This window comes from Sarcophilus harrisii, chromosome 3 (genome assembly GCF_902635505.1).
Source record: "Sarcophilus harrisii chromosome 3, mSarHar1.11, whole genome shotgun sequence".
In the NCBI taxonomy this organism is placed as follows: domain Eukaryota; kingdom Metazoa; phylum Chordata; class Mammalia; order Dasyuromorphia; family Dasyuridae; genus Sarcophilus; species Sarcophilus harrisii.
Window position 1 is genome coordinate 586968578 of NC_045428.1, and position 17216 is coordinate 586985793.

A 17216-nucleotide genomic window follows, 5' to 3' on the forward strand; every position below is an offset into this window, starting at 1 on the left:
ATGGCTTCTTCATCCCTGGAAACCCTGCTCAGTCTGGCTCCCGGGCCGGAGGCCCCGCTGCAAGACTAGCCTTGTCAACTTTACTTTAAGAGTCTCTGCCCACCTCAGGCTCTGCCTCCCCCTGCTTCCTCTTTAATCCCTTGGGCAGGAAGAGCGGGGGAAGCCATCCTCAGGTGCCCACCTGAGGCTTTCTCACTGCCTCTGGCTGCCTCGTTTGGCCTTGAGGGGAGTGGGCTCGGGGAGGCCTGGGTGGTATTGATGGCCTTGTGGTGGGTGGGGTGCTGAGCAAAGCCCTCACATCCCTCCCTTCCCCTGCTCCCTCAGCCAGCACTTTGGAGCGGAAGTTCCGACGTGATTCTCTCTTCTGTCCCGATGAGCTGGATTCGCTTTTCTCCTACTTTGACACGGGAGCGGCTGGGGCAGGCCCAAGAAGTAAGTGAGGGGGCAGTGGGGTGGGCGCAGGGCTTCTCGTCTCCCCTTCCTCCTGTTTCCACCTTTTCTGCCGTCTCGAGCTTGGGGCCTCTGGCATAGCTATTTGAGGAATTCAGAGCTAGGACTGGGGTGACGCATCTGTGGCTCTTTACAGTGCAGGGTCAGGACAAGTCCCCGTCTTTGGATCTCTAGCCCCCCCATCCCACCCAGGGGATTGGGGGATACTGGGCTCCCGCCCATCTCCTCCGGCTTCCAGGAGCTCTGCCCCATTAATCCCCGTCCTGTTGCATCCCCCTTCCTCGTAGGTGCTGGCCACATGTCTGCGCAGGCCCCCCCAGCAGCTGGTCAGTGGGACAGTGGCCTGGGCCCCGGGGGCACTGAGGCGTGCCTCCCGGCCGGAGGTAAGGTAATCTCGGAGCAATGGCCTGCACGGAGAGGAGGGAGGGAGAGAGAGGGGACGGTCACTTCCTCTACTCCGGTGTCTCCCGCACCTCGTCCCATGTCCCCTCCCCCTCCCCGGCTTCCCTGGCCAACGATCTCAGGCTAGAACTTTGCTTGTTCCAAGGAAACACTTTGCTCAGAGGCATTGTGGGGCTCTGATGGACCATGAGGACTCCAGAGATCTGTAGAGATAGGCACCCAAAGGCACCTAAGCTAGAACTCCGGGCTCTACCGTTTCAAGGAGAGGGCTTGTAGGATTGGGGATAACAGCCAGATCAATGTGGTTATATAGGGAAATAGATAAATTACTTAGTTTCTAATTAATTTTTATCTTTCTAGGGCCCTTATTAAATGTAACTTTATTGCATCATGATCAGAAAAGTATGCATTTAATACTTTGGTCTTTCTACATTGGATTGTGAGGTTTTTATGCCCTAATACGTGGCCAGTTTTTGTGTACGTGCCATGTGCTGCTGAGAAAAAGATTAGTCCTTCCTATTCCCATTCAGTTTTCTCCAGAGGTCTATCATATCTCACTTTTCTAAAATTCTATTCGTTTCTTTAATTTCTTTCTTGTTTATTTTGTGGTTAGATTTATTTAATTCTGAAAAGGAAAGTTGAGATCTTTTTATGTAGGAACAATGAACCTCGGAGCCAGAAGAACTGGACGTGAATCCCTGTTTTCTTAATTACAATCTTTGTGACCTTTAGAAAGTTCTCCCTTCTGAATTTGTCTACTTGTCTGTAAAATGGGGATAAGAGTTATACTACCCATTTCCCAAGAATACCAGGGGGAAGACACTTTATAAATTATAGATGGCTACAGGAACATGAGCTGTTTGACCCGTTTACTATTACTGTTCTCCTTTTCCTCTTCCTTTCCTTCTCCTTTTCGGTTTTTTCTCCCTTTCCTGATTGAAAGACCTCCTGGTACAATGGGAGGATCACCAACTTTGAAATTAGAATGCCCAAATTCAAATCCTTCCTCTTAAGCTTGACTTTGGACAGGTCCCTCTTCTCGAATGAAGAGTTGGATTTCATGACCTCAGGAGCTTCTCCTAGTGCTAACTTCCTTTGATCTTGGGCAAATCCATTCACTCTCTTAGCCCTGAGTTTCTTTATCTGTCAGAGAGAATTGAACTCAATGGGCTCCAAGGTCCCTTCAGTACCACATTTGTGACCCCATGAGTTTGTGGGGACACTGCTTCCCCTAATTGTCAATGGCTTCCCATACAATTCTTCAAGAGTTGCTGAGGTTCCAAAAAGCGGGATGGCCTGCGATGGCCTGCTTAGGATCGTACAGCCAGGCTAGCTCAGGGGCTAGACTAAGGGTGCGACCTCTAGCTTCCATGACTTGACGCTTCTTAGTGAAAGATTATTCCTTAGTACGTTGGGAAGAAGGGCAGAAGACGTCCTAGTCATGTGACATTGGTCCTCCTCTGATGGGGAGGTGGAATCAAAGGTAGATTCCAGCAGAGGGGCCGCTCTCAGCCCCCTTCTTGGGGAACTTGTGGGAAACCGTGAGCCCCCGTGGGATGTGAGGTACATCGCTGGAAGTAGAGTGGGCAGAAGCAAGAGATAGAAAGGACAGTTTCTGGGATACATTAGTATCCTAATGATAATCATAGAGAAGTAAAGGAAGGCCTCAGCAGGTGGGGCCCGGCATCTTTAGGTAAAATAATTATAATAATAATGGTTGCTAGCATTTTTATATTACTTATATAATATATATTATATATACTTACTTATATTACTTAACAGTTTCTGAATCACTTCACAAATATTATCTAGGATGATCCTAATAATCATAGCCTTAGGAGAAAGGTGTGCCTTTATATCATCCCAATTTTACAGTTGGGGAAACTGAGTCAGACTAAATGACTTGCCCAGGTTACACAGCTAGTAAGTGTCTGAGGCCATATTTGAACTCGGGTCTTCCTAAGACCAGAACTCCATCTATCTGTCTCCACTTTGCTGTTCCACGAGTGCTCTGGGATGGGCAGGGATAACTGGAGAGACTGCGATCTGCCCCTCTGGGGGATGAGAACATAGACCCCCCAACTACAGCCTTCCGGGCTGAAGGAGAGACATGGGCCATAGGTTCCCATCAGAAACAAAGGCTTTAATCGGTTCAGAAGCTGATGCTCTTCATTTTGTTTGGTCAGAGGCTGGTAGGAATCAGGCTTTTCCATCCCTGTGGCAGAGTAGCCATAGGGTCTCTCTCCCTCTCATGGCCCCTGCTCCAGGATGGATCTGAACTGAATTCGGGGAAGGCGACTCAATCAGAAGGCAGAGTGCTTTTCTTTCTGCTTTTTCTTCTCAGGGAACAGATTAGGGGTCCCCCTTAAATGGCCTTCCTCATCATGGCCACCACTGACGAGATGATCAGAAAAGGGAGGGGGGACAGGGAAGCAGGGCTAGGAATGGTTCGCTCCCCAGAGTTGAGGGAAGAGATTGTTCCCTCGGAGGGGACCTGGGCTCTGGGAATAAGTGGACCTTTTTCCCTCTCCTTTCCCCTTGGTGCTCCTTGACTTAGTTTTTAATCCAGAGGCAAGTTTTTCCACATTCCCTCTCTCACAGACCAACCATTAAAGACATTCCCCTGAATAATAACAAAGAAATACTTCTTATCTTCTCCTGGGTTACAAATTTGCTTCTCAGTCCCCACCTTAGACCAGGCAGATTGAGGCTGGCCTAAGGGGCTGTGTCAGCTCCAGGATCTGGGATTAGAATCTGGAAACTTGGCTGGAATCCGGCTGAGAGAACTAGGGAGCCTGGGAGGGATGTGGGGGAGGGCATGGGACTTCCCAAACTCTCCTCAATGCCCCCTCAGAACAGGGCGGAGTTTAACTCTAGCCACCGGTGCATGGTATTGTGGAAAGAGCAGAGGGCCTGGACTCAGGCTCAGTTCTGCTACTTGTTACCACAGGGACCTTGGACAGATAATTTCCCCTCACCGGGACCGCTTTCTCACTTGTAAAGTGAGCAGGACTAGAAAGCCTTATGTTCCAGCATCCGATGATGAGTTCTGTGGTCCGAGGGCTCAGAAGTAGCTTTTCTAGGGGGCTGAAGCCTCAGCTGGGAGGGGGATGCCCCAGATAGAGAATTACTCAGCTTAGATCAGAGGTAGAAAAGAGCTGGGTAGTGCTGGTAAAGTGGGAGGGGCAGAGGGAGGAGCCAGCAGCTAACCAGGATTCCTAATCGTCCCAGAGGGGAAACGCTGTGTCCTGCCCTTGGTCCCCACTTCCTTTTTTTTTTTCCCCCAAAACCCTTTCTTTCTCTTTCTTTCTTTCTTTCTTTCTTTCTTTCTTTCTTTCTTTCTTTCTTTCTTTCTTCTTTCTTCCTTTCTTCCTTTCTTCCTTTCTTCCTTTCTTCCTTTCTTCCTTTCTTCCTTTCTTCCTTTCTTCCTTTCTTCCTTTCTTCCTTTCTTCCTTTCTTCCTTTCTTCCTTTCTTCCCTTTCTTCCTTTCTTCCTTTTCTTCCTTCTTCCTTTCTTCCTTTCTCTTCCTTTCTTTCTTTCTTTCTTTCTTTCTTTCTTTCTTCTTCCTTTCTTTCTTTCTTCCTTCCTTCCTTCCTTCCTTCCTTCCTTCCCTTCCTTCCTTCCTTCCTTCCTTCCTTCCTTCCTTCCTTCCTTCCTTCCTTCCTTCCTTCCTTCCTTCCTTTCTTCCTTTCTTTCTTTCTTTCTTTCTTTCTTTCTTTCCTTCCTTTCTTCCTTTCTTCCTTCCCTTCCTTCCTTCTTCCTTCCTTCCTTCCTTCCTTCCTTCCTTCCTTCCTTCCTCCTTCCTTCTTTCTTTCCTTTCTCCTTCCTTCCTTCCTTCTTTCTTTCCTTTCTCCTTCCTTCCTTCCTTCCTTCTTTCCTTCCTTCCTTCTTTCTTTCCTTTCTCCTTCCTTCTTTCCTTCTTCCTTCCTTCTTCTTTCTTTCTTTCTTCTTTCTTTCTTTCTTTCTTTCTTTCTTTCTTTCTTTCTTTCTTTCTTTCTTTCTTTCTTTCTTTCTTCCTTCCTTCCTTCCTTCCTTCCTTTACCTTCTCTACTTCCTTCCTTCTTCTTCCTTTATTCCTTCCTTCCTTCCTTCCTTCCTCCCTCTTTCTTCTTTCTTTCTTTCTTTCTCCCTTTCTTTCTTTCTTTCTTTCTTTCTTTCTTTTTTTTTATGTTTTTTATTTAAAGTTATATAAAGGGGTAATTTTTCAGCATTGACAATTTCTGATCTTTTGTTAATTTTCCCTCCCCCCCCCCCTTCTCCAGATGGAGGTTGTGGTCCCCCACTTCCAGGTTCTTTTTAGGCTTTTGGGGAAGGCCATCAGTCACTTGGGGGCAAAAGGCCCAAGGGGCTTAGTCCCTTCGGAATTAAACTCGGCCTGCTCTTTAAATAGTGCTTTATATTTGGAATAAGGTAAATAGAGAGCAGGAGGGATTCTTTTAACAGAAGACCCAATCCCAAATGGAGACACACACAAGACCCCGACCAAAGAACTTAGGACCAGTGATGTGTGGGGGAGGGGGATCTTATCCAACCCCGAGTTCAGAGCCCCAAGTTCCAGGGGCCGAGACACTATCCCTGTGGAGAGCTGGCCCTCCCTTCTGTTGTTTGTCCCTCCTTTAAATGTGATGATGCAGGGAACTGCAGCCTTCCCTTTCCTCCCAACTCGTCAGCAGGGTGAGCCTGGGCCGCCCCGGCCTTGCTGGGCCATGGATGGGAGGGAGGCACAGAGGCAGGGCCCTTACCCCAGCTCGCCGCAGCAGGAGCTGTCTGTGTGTCCGTGTGTCTGTCTGACCCTCACTGTGATCTCTGTGTCCCTGGAACAAGACTGGTCTTGCCTGGAGCCAGGGACTTAGTTGAGTGAATGTCCATATCCTTGTCTCCCTGTCCGCCCCTCCCCCTGCTTGTTTTGCCCCCACCCCTTTCCTCCCAACTCGTCAGTCTTATTTACCAAGGGCCTAGAAGTTAACTCTAATGCAACTGAATGTCTTTTCTTTTTCTCCCCTCAAGTCTGGGGAGGGGAGGCTGGGCACCACGGTTGGGAGGAACGCTATTCCCCGCTCTCTCCGCCAGCTTCTTTCCCATTTGGCCTGAGAAGGGACCCGGCCCAGGGCTCCTTCAGTCTGGGGCCGCTGGCCCTTTCCGGGCTCCCCGGGCAGGGACGGGGGAGATCGGGTCTCTCGGCTTTGGGGCCCTCAGGGGTCGTGTCTTTCCTCCCTCCGAGTTGGGCTGAGCTGAGAAAGCTTCCCCTCCTTCTCCCGGCTCAGACCCTCCCGCCCCCCGTCTGTCCTGCTGTGCAGGCTCGTAGGCAGCTCCCAGCATGCCACTCCACAGGTCCTTGGGCCTTGTATTCAGGGCCCCTGGGTCCTCTCCCATTGGCCCCACAGGTCTGAGCAGCGACAGTGGCCTCGGAGGCAGCACAGACGGGAGCTCAGACATCCTGGTCTTTGGCTCCGTGGTAGACAGTGTCATGGAAGAAGGTGTGTGCTTCTCCGGGCAGGGCCGGGGCTGAGGGAGGGGTTCCAAGCCCCCAGGAGCGGGGGAGGGCCCCAAGTCCCCTGCCTGGGCTTTAGGATCAGGCGTTTAAAGCTGGAAGGAGAGCCTTGCACACCTCGCATGTGGGGAGGGGGGGAAGGAAGAAGGAGGGTGGGTGGGAGCTGGAGATAGTGTACCCTAGAAATGTGCTCGTTAAATGTGAGCGACTTGGGACAAAGTCCAGCCTGCCCTCCCTTGGTTGTGGTTCTGTGTGTGCTGAGTAGCCCCTCTGCCTGCTTGCAATGTCATTTCCCAGGCCGGGACTCGGGTCCCTTTCCCTTTCCTCATGGTGGGGAGGAAGGATGCTCCCCTCACTCCCCCCTCCTTTTTCCCTCTCCCAGAGGGGGAAGCATCCGAAGACTCCAGCGGTGAGGGGGAGCGCGAGACCTGGGACCTCGAGGACGGCCGGGAAGTGCACCCGGGCCTGCTGGCCTACAGGGCGGCCCGAGCCAGAAACCTGCCCGTCCTGGCCGAGGCCCTGGCCCACGGGGCCGAGGTGAACTGGGTCAACGAGGAGGACGAGGGCAAGACACCGCTGATCCAGGCGGTGTTGGGGGTGAGCGATGGGGGGCCTTAAAGTGCTCTCTAAACACCGGCTAATATCACTAACCAATCAGCTTCCCACATTTATTAAACGCCAGCTAATATCACCAACCAATCAGCATCCTGCATTTATTAAACACCAGCTTATATCATCAACCAATCAGCTTCCTGCATTTATTAAACACCAGCTAATATCACCAACCAATCAGCAGCCCACATTTATTAAACACCAGCTTATATCATCAACCAATCAGCTTCCTGCATTTATTAAACACCAGCTAATATCACCAACCAATCAGCAGCCCACATTTGTTAAACGCCAGCTATCACCAACCAGTCAGCTTCCCGCATTTATTAAACACCGGCTATTTGCCTGGCACTCTGGTTAGGCCCTGGTAAGAGGGCAAACATAAATCATCCCCTGCTCTTAAGGAGCATGTGAGCTTGTGTTTTGGGGGTTGTGGGGGGAGCCCTCTGCCCCCATAGCCACTGCTCTCCCCAGTTCAGATCTCCCTCACCTCTCACCCCAGTGTCACACTGTAAGTGTCTGGGGCTGGATTTTCCAGATCTTCCTGATCCAGGAGCTAGGTGCCATGGTGGACAGAGTTCTAAGCCCAGAGACAGGGAGACTCATCCTTCTGAACTTAAATCTGGCTTCAGTGACTCTGGGCAAGTCACTTAACCCTGCTTGCCTCAGTTTCCCCATCTGTAAAATGAGCTGGAGGAAGAACTGGCTCAGCCCCTCCAGTATCTCTCCGGTCACAGACACTGAACCAAACGTGACTGAAACAACTGAACAGCAGGGACTCCTTGACTTCGGCCCGGCACTTTATCCCCTGCAGCCGCCCTCTAGCGGCTTCATGAGGACATGGACTGAACCTTGGGTTTTATTCCTCTCACTCAATGGCCTTGGAGGAGCACTGGGAGGTTAAGCCCCTCGCCGGGGACCCCAGACATGTCAGAGATGAGACTTTCTTTACCCACTATGGCTCACTGCCTCCCCTGGCTTAGTGCTGTTACCTGAGGCTCACGGAGCTTACAGTCACCAAGTCTTTACCCTTCAAGGGTCTCTTAGATCTAGCGTGAAGAAAGATACTGGGAAATGATATTATCTACCCACTGGGGCTGGGCTGGGCTGGGAGGAGGGGAAAGGAATAAGCATTTATTAAGCACCTACTGTGTACCAGGCACTGTGCTAAGGGCTTACCTTTATTATGTCATTAGTTATATATTATTATGTTATATATTATAATATAATGTTAATATTATGTCATTTGGTCCTCATTGCTCTGTGAGATAGGAACAGACAGAGGTTAAGTGACTTGCCCAGATTAAGTGACAGCTATGAGTGTCTGAGGCTGAGTTTAACTTGGGGTTTTCTGACTCCAGGCCTGGAGTTCTATGAGCCGAGCCACCAAGCTGTGAGGGTGCTGGGTCCCGGCCGGGGGGCTCGAGGGCCAGCTGACTCTCCCATTCTCTTTCAGGGTTCCTTGATCATATGTGAATTCCTTCTCCAAAACGGGGCTGACGTGAACCAAAGAGACAGCCGGGGGCGGGCCCCTCTCCACCACGCCACCTACCTGGGTCACACGGGGTGAGCGCCGGTCCCGTGGGGCCAAGGCCGGGCCGTCCTGGGTGGCTCTGGGGCAGGGGCAGTACCGGGGGAGGGAGCCACGGTTCCCATGCCCCCTGACCTTCTTCCCCCTTGTAGACAGGTCTGTCTGTTCCTGAAGCGCGGGGCCGACCAACACGCGTTGGATCAAGACCAACAGGACCCGCTGGCCATAGCTGTGCAGGCTGCCAACGCTGACATCGTCACTCTGTGAGTGGGGGGGGGGGGGCCCTGGGAATGCTCCTCCCTGAGTGGGGGGGGAGGGCAGGGGGCCTGGGGGAGGGGGAACAAAGCGTGTGTGAGCGTGAGAGTGTGTGTGTGTGTGTGTGTGTGTCTGTGGGAGTTGCCCAGGGCCGGCACATAACCCCCATCTCTCTGCCCCCCAGGCTTCGGCTGGCTCGGATGAACGAGGAGATGAGGGAAGCTGAGGGACCCCTTGGACAACCAGGTCAATACCCCGGCAGCAGCCCCACTGAGCTCCAGTACCGGAAGTGTATCCAGGAGTTCATTAGCCTTACGATTGATGAGTGTTAGCCCCCAACTCCCCTCCCCGCTCCCCTCTTCCTTTGCTCTGTCCCCGAGGGGACGTGGGGGGGACGGGGAGGAGTCAGGGCCTGGAAGCAGGGCCCAGAGCCCGTGTTTGGCCCCAGTCCACCTTCTGACAGATCAGCCAGGGACCCGGGGTGGCCTCGGGGTCCAACGGATCAGGGACCCCCCCCTCCCGGTCCATCCCCCGGGTGGGCGGGGGGGAGGACCCTCTGACTGGAGGCACATGTTCCCCCTTGTGGGTCTGGTGCGATGGAGCTCCCCAGATCTCATCTCCTCTAAGTCCCTGCCCCCTCCCCCGCCCCCACCTCGCATGCTCCACGACCAGGTCAGATCCCAGCCACCGTTAACCCCGTTCCGCTGCCCAGCCCGCCCCCTGCCCACCCCGGGCCCTGCACCATGAGGGCCGGAGAGAGCTTTCTCCCGCCCGAGGACCCTCGCTCTTTTCATAGCCCCGGAGCCCCCCTTCCAGCATCCCCCAGTCATCCAGAGCTCCTCTGCCCAGTGTGAGGCCCCCCGGGCTCTGCCCTGGGCTGGGAGGGGGAGGACCCCAACGCACGTACCTCAATGAAGCATCCTCGGGCCCCCACGACCCCCCCGCCCCTCAAGGCTGATCTTCATGGACCCTGGTCTGGGGGGGCCTGACTTGGGCCCCCCCCGCCCTCCTGGGGCCTGGGCTCCCTTGGCAGCCCCCCCAAGTCTCCTTTGACCAGTCCTGGGCCAGGCTCAGGACACCATCCCCTTGGGCCCTGAATGCTGGCATTCTGGCTGGACGGCGTGGCTGGCCACGTCCAACCCGTCCCCCGGGACCCCTTCTCCCCTGGTGGGCGGCGGTGCTGCCCCTGACGCAGGGCCTGTCAGGGCAACAGAGACTGGAGCCGCCGGCCCCCAGACCTTGGAAGGAGAATAATGTATCGGTACCTTATTGAGAGTCATTGTATAAAGCAACTTTGTGCACTTTTTCTTACTTCCCACCACGTTTATGTTGCGGGTTCGGGCCTGGATTCGCACGGCGGGTGCTCGGCAGAGAGGCTCTGGGCCAGCTGAGGGGGGTTCGGGGACCGGCCGGGTGCCCCCCAGTGTATCTTGGGGTGCCACCCCACGTGCGCTCCCAGACTTTTTTTAACTGGCCGCCCCTCCCCGCACCCCCTCCCTCACCCACTGGGGCCATCTCAGTTTTTGGACGGGGTTCTTAGCCCTCTTCCTTCTCCAAGTCCATCTCCCCGCCACGACTTCTTACTCCCGGACAGGAGTCCTGGGCATGGCCTGGACGGACGGATGGACAGGAGGTTCATTTTCCCTAGGGACCCGGGGAGGCGGGGAGGTTTCTGTGAGGGAGAGAAGGCCAAGGGAACTTGCTTGTCCCAGGACAGGGCTGTCCAGCCTTTTTGTCCCAGCCCGCAGCTACATAGACAGACCGTCCTGTGAATCTCCCTCCTGGACCTCCCCTTGCTGAGTTTGAAGGGTTGGGGCTTTTGGACTGGGCTCCCTCCTTTTCCTCCTCCCCCAGGCCTCTGGCGTCGGGCTCTCCCTTTAGTCAGGAGCTCCGAGGGGGTGGGGACCAGCCCTTGGCCGCCGGGCCGCTTCCTTCTCTGGCTCCAGGCTAGGTTCTCGTGTGGCCCAGGCAGCCAGGAGCCCCTTCGGGGAGAGGAGCTCGCCCCACACGGGCAACCGGTGTTTTCCAGATCTGGGTTGGAGGGAGCGTGGGCTGGGGAAGGACCGGGTCAGAGAGGGTCAGGCTGTAACACTGCTGAGGGACGGTGGGGGGCTGTGCTCACAGAGCCCCCTACCCGCTCCCGGACAGAAAGGGGCATAGGTTACAGTTATGGCTGATGGGGGTGGGGCGGGGGGGTCATAGCCGGGGGGTGACTTTGGGCCAGAGAAGCTGGGGGGGGGGGGGCTTTGAGCTTCCGGTCACTCAAGGCCAGGCCAGGCTGGGTGGGGGTCAGGGAGGGGGATGTCACTATGCAAATTGCCACCTGGGAGAGGGAGGCTATAGAGGCAGTGCAGAGGCCGGGCTAGCCAGAATGGGCCCCCCGGCTGGCCGGCCCCCTCATATGTCCCCCCTCTCACTGTAAATAAGTGCGACACTGAATTAACCTGTTTCCTTCTGCTTGCTTTCTGTGCACCCTCCCTCCCTGAGGACGGAACGGGCCTCTCGATGGCTCTGAGCTTTGTTTGAACCTTTTGAACCCGTTACCTGGGACTCTGCCTTTCTTTTCTCCTTCCATGGTCTTCTGAATTGAACCCTCTTAATAAAAATCTCACTCCACTCCCACCGCTCCTGCTTGGGCTCACTTATTCTTGGGGATCTCAGCCTGGGGGCTCTGTTACCGGGGCGCGTCCCTGGAGGGGCCTCGGCCTCCCAGTCGTGCTGCTTGGTCATTGCTCTCCACTCTGTCTCAGCCCGGGGCACCCCCTGCCCTCGCCCTCCGGGCCCTGGGGCTTCGGGGGCAGCCCCAAACTCTCCACCTGCCCTCGACTGTCGCTGACGCAGCTGTGGACAAAGCTCAGACCTGTCCTAAGAGCAAACTTACTAACCCCCTTTCTGCTGGATCCTCTCTTCCTTGACTGCTGTCCCTGCCTGGAGTTTCTCTGTCCTCCCCAATGCCTCTAATGACCACATGGGCAGCCAGCAGTGGGGCCGGCGGGGCTTGGGCTGGGAGTCTAGTCCCCGCCTCTGCTGGGGAACTGAGCCCAGGACTGTGAAATGGCGAGTGCCGGCGGGCCAAACCAGAGGGCCCTGGGGTGAGCACTGGGGCCCCAGGAAGTGGGTCCCTGCAGGTCCGGGGGGGTGGAGGGACTCGGGGATGGGTATGGAGAGCGTCTCGTGATTCTGGGGGTTCTGGGGATGCTGGACTTTTAAGGATGATCCTGGAGGTTTCCTCCCCCCTGAATATCATGGTGGGAGTGAGTGGGGGGCCGGGTCTGAATCTGTTCTCTTTTCTCTCCTCCTTTTCTTCTCTCACCACTCCTTGCAGGTGATACCACCTATCTGGACATCTTCCGGGAGTTCTCCCACATGGCATCCCATCACCCGGAGAAACTCAACCGGCAGAGCCTCCATGGCAGCCCCTCGAACCAATAGCCTCTCCCTTCTCCTCCCCAGGGGGCCAGGCCAGGCCTTCGGCCTGAACTGTCCCTGCCTGGTTTTGTCTGCTTTTAGAGACCCAGGACGCAGGAAGGGAGGAAAGGGGAGATGGTCTCCCTGTACCATTCCCCATCTCCAGATTTTTGCCCACTAGTCTCGAGGCAGAGAAAAGGGGGAGAGAACTTGGGGCTCAGCCGGGCTGAGTCTGATCTTTGCCCCTCGGCTTGTTAGGGGGTTCCATAGGAGGGGGCTTGGGACCCCCAAGGAGGAGCAAACAGGCTCGATCTTTTTTTATCCTTGGGGCTGGATGAGATCTCTCTACCCTAGTCACTGAGCCCTGCAAGTGGGCGTCCATCTCCTCTGGACCTGTGTCCCTTCTCAGCCCTACGGACGAGGCTCTCCTGGGGGCTAACACCCCGAGGAGACTCACGGCCCTGCTCAGGAGCATTTCGGCAGAGCTCGGTCTCATGCCCGGTGGCCACTGCCCTCGTGAGCACTCAGGGAGCCGGAGACGCAGCCCATTATATTATCTGTCCCCTTCTTTAGCCTGAGTGGCCGGCTCACTCTTGTCTAACTGTTTAGCCCTGGCCTTGCCCCGGTCATCCCAGGAGCTGTCCCAAAGCTGAGCTGGGATGAACTAGGCTGGGGAGGGGGAGCTCAGGGCCCCTGAGCACAGAGCAGCAGGACCCTGGGATCAGCCGTGACCTAGAGGCTGGAGATCCAACCCTTCCTCCGACCTGCCTGCCCTTCCCCTCAGGAAGGAACCTGGGTTCCTCCACCCCATCATGCCCCCTGCAGCTGGTCCCTGGGCACCGTCCCTCCCTCCCTGCCCTAAATCACAGCGAGCTCGGGGGAAATGCCAGCTTTTAATGCCTGAGTGATGCAGGTAGATGGGAAATCTGCTGCCGAGGGGGCTTGTGCCCCATCTTCTGCACTAGGGCGGCCTTTTTGCAGAGAAGAGCAGACAGCGGCTTCCTTAGCAAACCGTGACAGGGAGGATGGCCCCGCGCTCAGCAGAAGGGCCGGATGCCGTAGCAGGGGGCTTCTGGGAGGCTCTGGAGCTGAGGGTTATACATGGGCAGGTATTTGCGGAAACATTTGGCCATCTTGTTATCACACTCGCACATCATTTTCTCGCATCGGTCCCGAGTCTTCACTGTGGAGTTGGGAAACAGGGGAGAGAGCAAGGGGTCAGCCAGGGCCCTTTCCCCTCCTGGCTTTTGTTGGGGTTATGTGGCCACCCCCTCAGCATATATTCTCACCCCCTCCCTACTCCCCACCCTCTTTATGGAAAATAAACTGGATAGAGGGCAGGGTCTGGTTCAGCACGGCATACCCTGGTATACCAAGAGATGGGCCATTGAGAAGGTCACTGAGGGCCCCCCTCCGCCCCCTGCGCATCTCCAGCTGCATCTCCACCTCCCTTCCTAGCCTCACCCCGACATTAAACTCTAGAACTCACCGCACTTCACCTTGGTCCCCAGGTTAAGGTATCTGTAGGTGTGGGAGCCAGGGGTGCAGCCAAACACCTGGGCTTTATTGTAACAACAGTCATGGCTGTGGCAGCACCTGCAGCGGGGGGGGGGGGGGCACACCTGGTCAGCAGTTCAGTTGAAAATGATCTTGGGATCTCAGTGGATTGCACATTCAGTATGAGTCCCCAGTGGGATTATGGGAACCAAAATAAACTAATGAAACTGCATAGAATGCACTGAGAACCAGCGTGCTGGGGAGTCTTGTGTTCAGTCCTAGGGTCTAAATCATCAGCAAGGTCGGGGCTAAAGGGTGTTGGCCCGTGGAGAAAACTTGGGGAACTGGAGTATTTAGCCTGGAGAAGACCCAAAGACCTGGTCATCGTTTCCAAGTACTCAGGGGCAGCGGAAGAGCAGTCGGACCAAATTTGGCCCAAGCAGACTGAACGAGGGGTAGTGGGTAGGGGGTACAGAAGGGCTGATTGTCCTGATTAGCATTAGAGCCACCCCGAAGTAGGAGAGCCCTTTCAGGGATGGGGGCTCCTTCTGGAAGTCTCCAACAGGGGCTGATCGGTCACTTGGGAACAGAATAGAGAGCATTTCTGGGCTGTGGTCTCTGAGGAGTTGGTTTCTGGGAAGGAGCCCTTCGTCCCTCAGGGTCTTCTCCCTCGGGATCCCCCAGAACAGACGACATCCCCTCATCACTCATTGTGCTCCTGCCTCTAAGGGCAGATGGGATGCAGAGCATCCTGGCGTTCCCCGCTTCGGGCACAGGTTTCCCAAAGGAAACAATCTTCAAATCGGCATTCTAGGACTAATCCAGCCATTTGTGAGTGTGGAGGCCGCCCGGACAGCCAGGATACCCCACAACAGGGGTAAGAGGCCGCTCGGAGCTTCTCGTCTGTACTCTGATTGCTCGTTTGGGACCGAGCTCATGCTGGGGATGCCGTGCAGCCTTCACCTCCCTATTTCAGTGCTCGGCAGCAGCACCCATTGCTTCTCCCTAGTTACAGCTCTGGAGGGAGGGCGGACCCTTGTGTGTGTGTGAGATAGTGGCTTAGAGCTCCATTTCCCAGCAGTGACTGGGGATATTGGGGAAACTGGGCCACACCTCCCACTCTCTCCCAGGCTCCTGCCCTCGCTCACTCTCTCCTTGTCTCTGTGGTCATCCCATCCCATTCCATCCCATCCCTTCCCAGCTTTTTCTAACTCATCCTATTCTATCCTCTCCCACCCTATTCCACCCTATTTGTCTCTTAATTCTAGGGGATGGTTTTCCTGATCTCTCCTCTCCTATCTCTTATTGGTGAAAGGATTTGTTTTTCCTACCCCCTCTTTCTGATTTTCTGGCCCTGTGGAGGAACCGGAGGCCCCAGCTGAGCAGGAACGAGAAGAGTGTTAGTAGGGAGAGGGAAGGGGGGAATGAAGGGTAAAAGAGAGATGTTTAAGATTTCGTGAGAAGTTGTAGACCTCTCATTTCTTCCTCAATCCCTTCATGTTTTGCCTGTCCGGGGGCGATGGTTATTCTGCTCTGCTGTCGACTCTCAATCTTGCCTTCTATAGCCCAGATTGCCTATGGTTCAAATCCCTGGTTTCCAAACTTTAGGGCCCTCCCTCCCTCCCTCCCTTCCTCCTTCCCTCCCTCCCTCCTCCCTTCCTTCTTCCCTCCCTTCCTCCCTCCCTTCCTCCTATCTTCCGTCCCTCCTTCCTTCCTTCCTTCCTTCCTTCCTTCCTTCCTTCCTTCCCTTCCTTCCTTCCTCCATCCCTCCCTCTCTCCCTTCCTTCCTTCCTTTTTCCTTCCTTCCTTCCTCCTTCCTTCCTTCCTCCATCCCTCCCTTCCTTCCTTCCTTCCTTCCTTCCTTCCTTCCTTCCTTCCTTCCTTCCTTCCTTCCTTCCTTCCTCCATCCTCCCTCTCTCCCTTCCTTCCTTCTTCCTTCCTTCCTTCCTTCCTTCCTTCCTTCGTTCCTTCCTTCGTTCCTTCCTTCCTTCCTTCCTTCCTTCCCTATCCCCTAACTCCTTACTTGTCAATCTTGTCCATGGGGGCACCCTGAGTGCCAGGGCCACAGTGACAACCGTAGCTGCTGAAGTTGGCCAGCCCGTGGGTAAAAGTGTGCAGTCTGATCAGTTCATCCAGCTGGGCTTCCGTGCAGCTCCCCTGGCATAAGGCTAGGACGGGACAGGGAGAGGAAGACAGGACCTGAATAGGGGGTCCTATGATCATGGCCATGAGAAGGAAAACCTCTAGGCTGGGAGTTCAGGCCTCAGCCCTCAGCTCTGAAGGAAACAAAGACTTGGGTCTTCTTACAGCTGTTCCCCACTTGGACCAGAACCTCTTGACTCAACCTCTCCACCTGTACAATGCCTCCTGTTCTTCCATGGATAGGAGGAGTGGGAGGCAGTTCAGACTCCAGGGATAAGCTTAGTGGTCCTTCTCAGGGGTTGCCATCCACTCTCGGTTATCTAAACATGAGCTATCACCTCATATATTCCATCTTCCCCAGACTGTGGTTAAGGGAGATAAAACTGTTTTATTGATTGTTGGACTGTTCAAAGTGGGGTCCAGAGAAGGGGCTGAAACTAGGGTGGAGAGAACAGGGCTGTTTCCTAGGGCAATGAAATTTAAAGGACTCTGGGAGCGCCATGCTCATTCCTTCTATCCAAGCCTCCTCCAGGAGCAATGAAAAAGGACCACTTCAAAGGCCTGCTACGTCCTTGTGGCTGCAGCCTGGAGAGCAGCTCCATCCACTTGCCAGTCTTGGGCACCAACGTTCCTAATTAGAGTTCTGCCCAGAAACCTGGCGACTAAATAATTTCCCAATGACTTTAACCTTGAGAGGACCAAATGCCTGGATCAATCTTGAAATTAATCTCAGCTGCCAGAGAGCTGATGTTTGGGAGGGCGATGGAGGTGGGGGCTCTATCGGAGAACCAGAGTCATCCCAGCCCACTTTTTGTGGTAACCGGAGGGTACCTACCTAAGGCCAGGGCCAGCAGGCGGAGCAGAGTGGGAGCCATGGCAGGGCCTCTCCGGGCTCGGGACCGGGCGCACTGGGGTGGTGGTTGGGGAAAAGGTGTCCCTGCTTGTGCAGAGAAGCCTTGGGGCTTTTTATCCAAGCCTAGGGGCCCCTATTTTTATGTACTGTCCTCTGACCCTCCTCCTGCTCACCGCTAATAACCAGTCCTGGGGAGGCCTGTGATTAGGGAGGAAACTACCCTTGGAATATGGGCCTAGAGAGTGGGTGGGGGGTGATGGGAAGTTCATGGAGTCTGCAGGACATGGACCTAGGGTGGGGAGGGGGGCCCCCTGTCGCTGTGGACCTTTCCCAGAGGCCTGGCTTCTGGGCCCCGTTCTGCTCAGAAGGACCTCCCACCAGAGGAGCTCAGCATGGCAGGGGCCCAGCTCTCTCCCAGGTAACAGCCCCCAGAAGACGAAATTTTGGATGGAGATGAGAATAAAGGGGGGGGGCTGGGGAAAGGACTCAGCTATTTCAGGTTTTGTGGGTGCAGCCGGCTGGTGCCATTAACTGTAGGTTGTTGCCACCCACTGCCCTTCCTGAGTGTCCTCTGT

General features: G+C 54.9%; 2 protein-coding genes across 2 annotated transcripts in view; one reads left to right on the forward strand and one right to left on the reverse strand.

Moving 5' to 3' along the window:
* The window catches only part of ACAP3 (ArfGAP with coiled-coil, ankyrin repeat and PH domains 3), a 42253-nt gene extending 29528 nt beyond the window's left edge, over positions 1–12725 (forward strand). Inside the window, exons 18-25 of the mRNA XM_031961576.1 lie at positions 325–432; positions 738–833; positions 6237–6329; positions 6726–6940; positions 8412–8521; positions 8639–8749; positions 8926–8987; positions 12067–12725. Of these exons, the coding sequence (XP_031817436.1) occupies positions 325–432; positions 738–833; positions 6237–6329; positions 6726–6940; positions 8412–8521; positions 8639–8749; positions 8926–8987; positions 12067–12173 (902 nt within the window). The 3' untranslated portion in view covers positions 12174–12725. The remainder of the gene's footprint in view (positions 1–324; positions 433–737; positions 834–6236; positions 6330–6725; positions 6941–8411; positions 8522–8638; positions 8750–8925; positions 8988–12066) is intronic.
* A 461-nt stretch (positions 12726–13186) lies between these two features.
* LOC100931036 (phospholipase A2 homolog otoconin-22-like) lies at positions 13187–16663 on the reverse strand. The gene is made up of 5 exons (XM_031961578.1): positions 16624–16663; positions 15670–15814; positions 13639–13745; positions 13457–13513; positions 13187–13332 (listed from the first exon to the last, which is right to left on the reverse strand). Exons 1-5 carry the CDS (start codon positions 16661–16663, stop codon positions 13187–13189), a joined length of 495 nt encoding a protein of 164 aa, XP_031817438.1.
* Positions 16664–17216: the final 553 nt, after the last annotated feature.

Bases quoted from the DNA above. Each gene is read 5' to 3' on its own strand.
- LOC100931036 (XM_031961578.1), bottom strand. From the start codon at position 16,663: ATGGCTCCCACTCTGCTCCGCCTGCTGGCCCTGGCCTTAG. The intron at 15,815-16,623 runs GTAGGTACCCTC...GTCCCGTCCTAG, and splicing joins CCTGCTGGCCCTGGCCTTAG to CCTTATGCCAGGGGAGCTGC. The intron at 13,514-13,638 runs GTGAGTTCTAGA...TTGGTATACCAG, and splicing joins GGGGACCAAGGTGAAGTGCG to GGTATGCCGTGCTGAACCAG.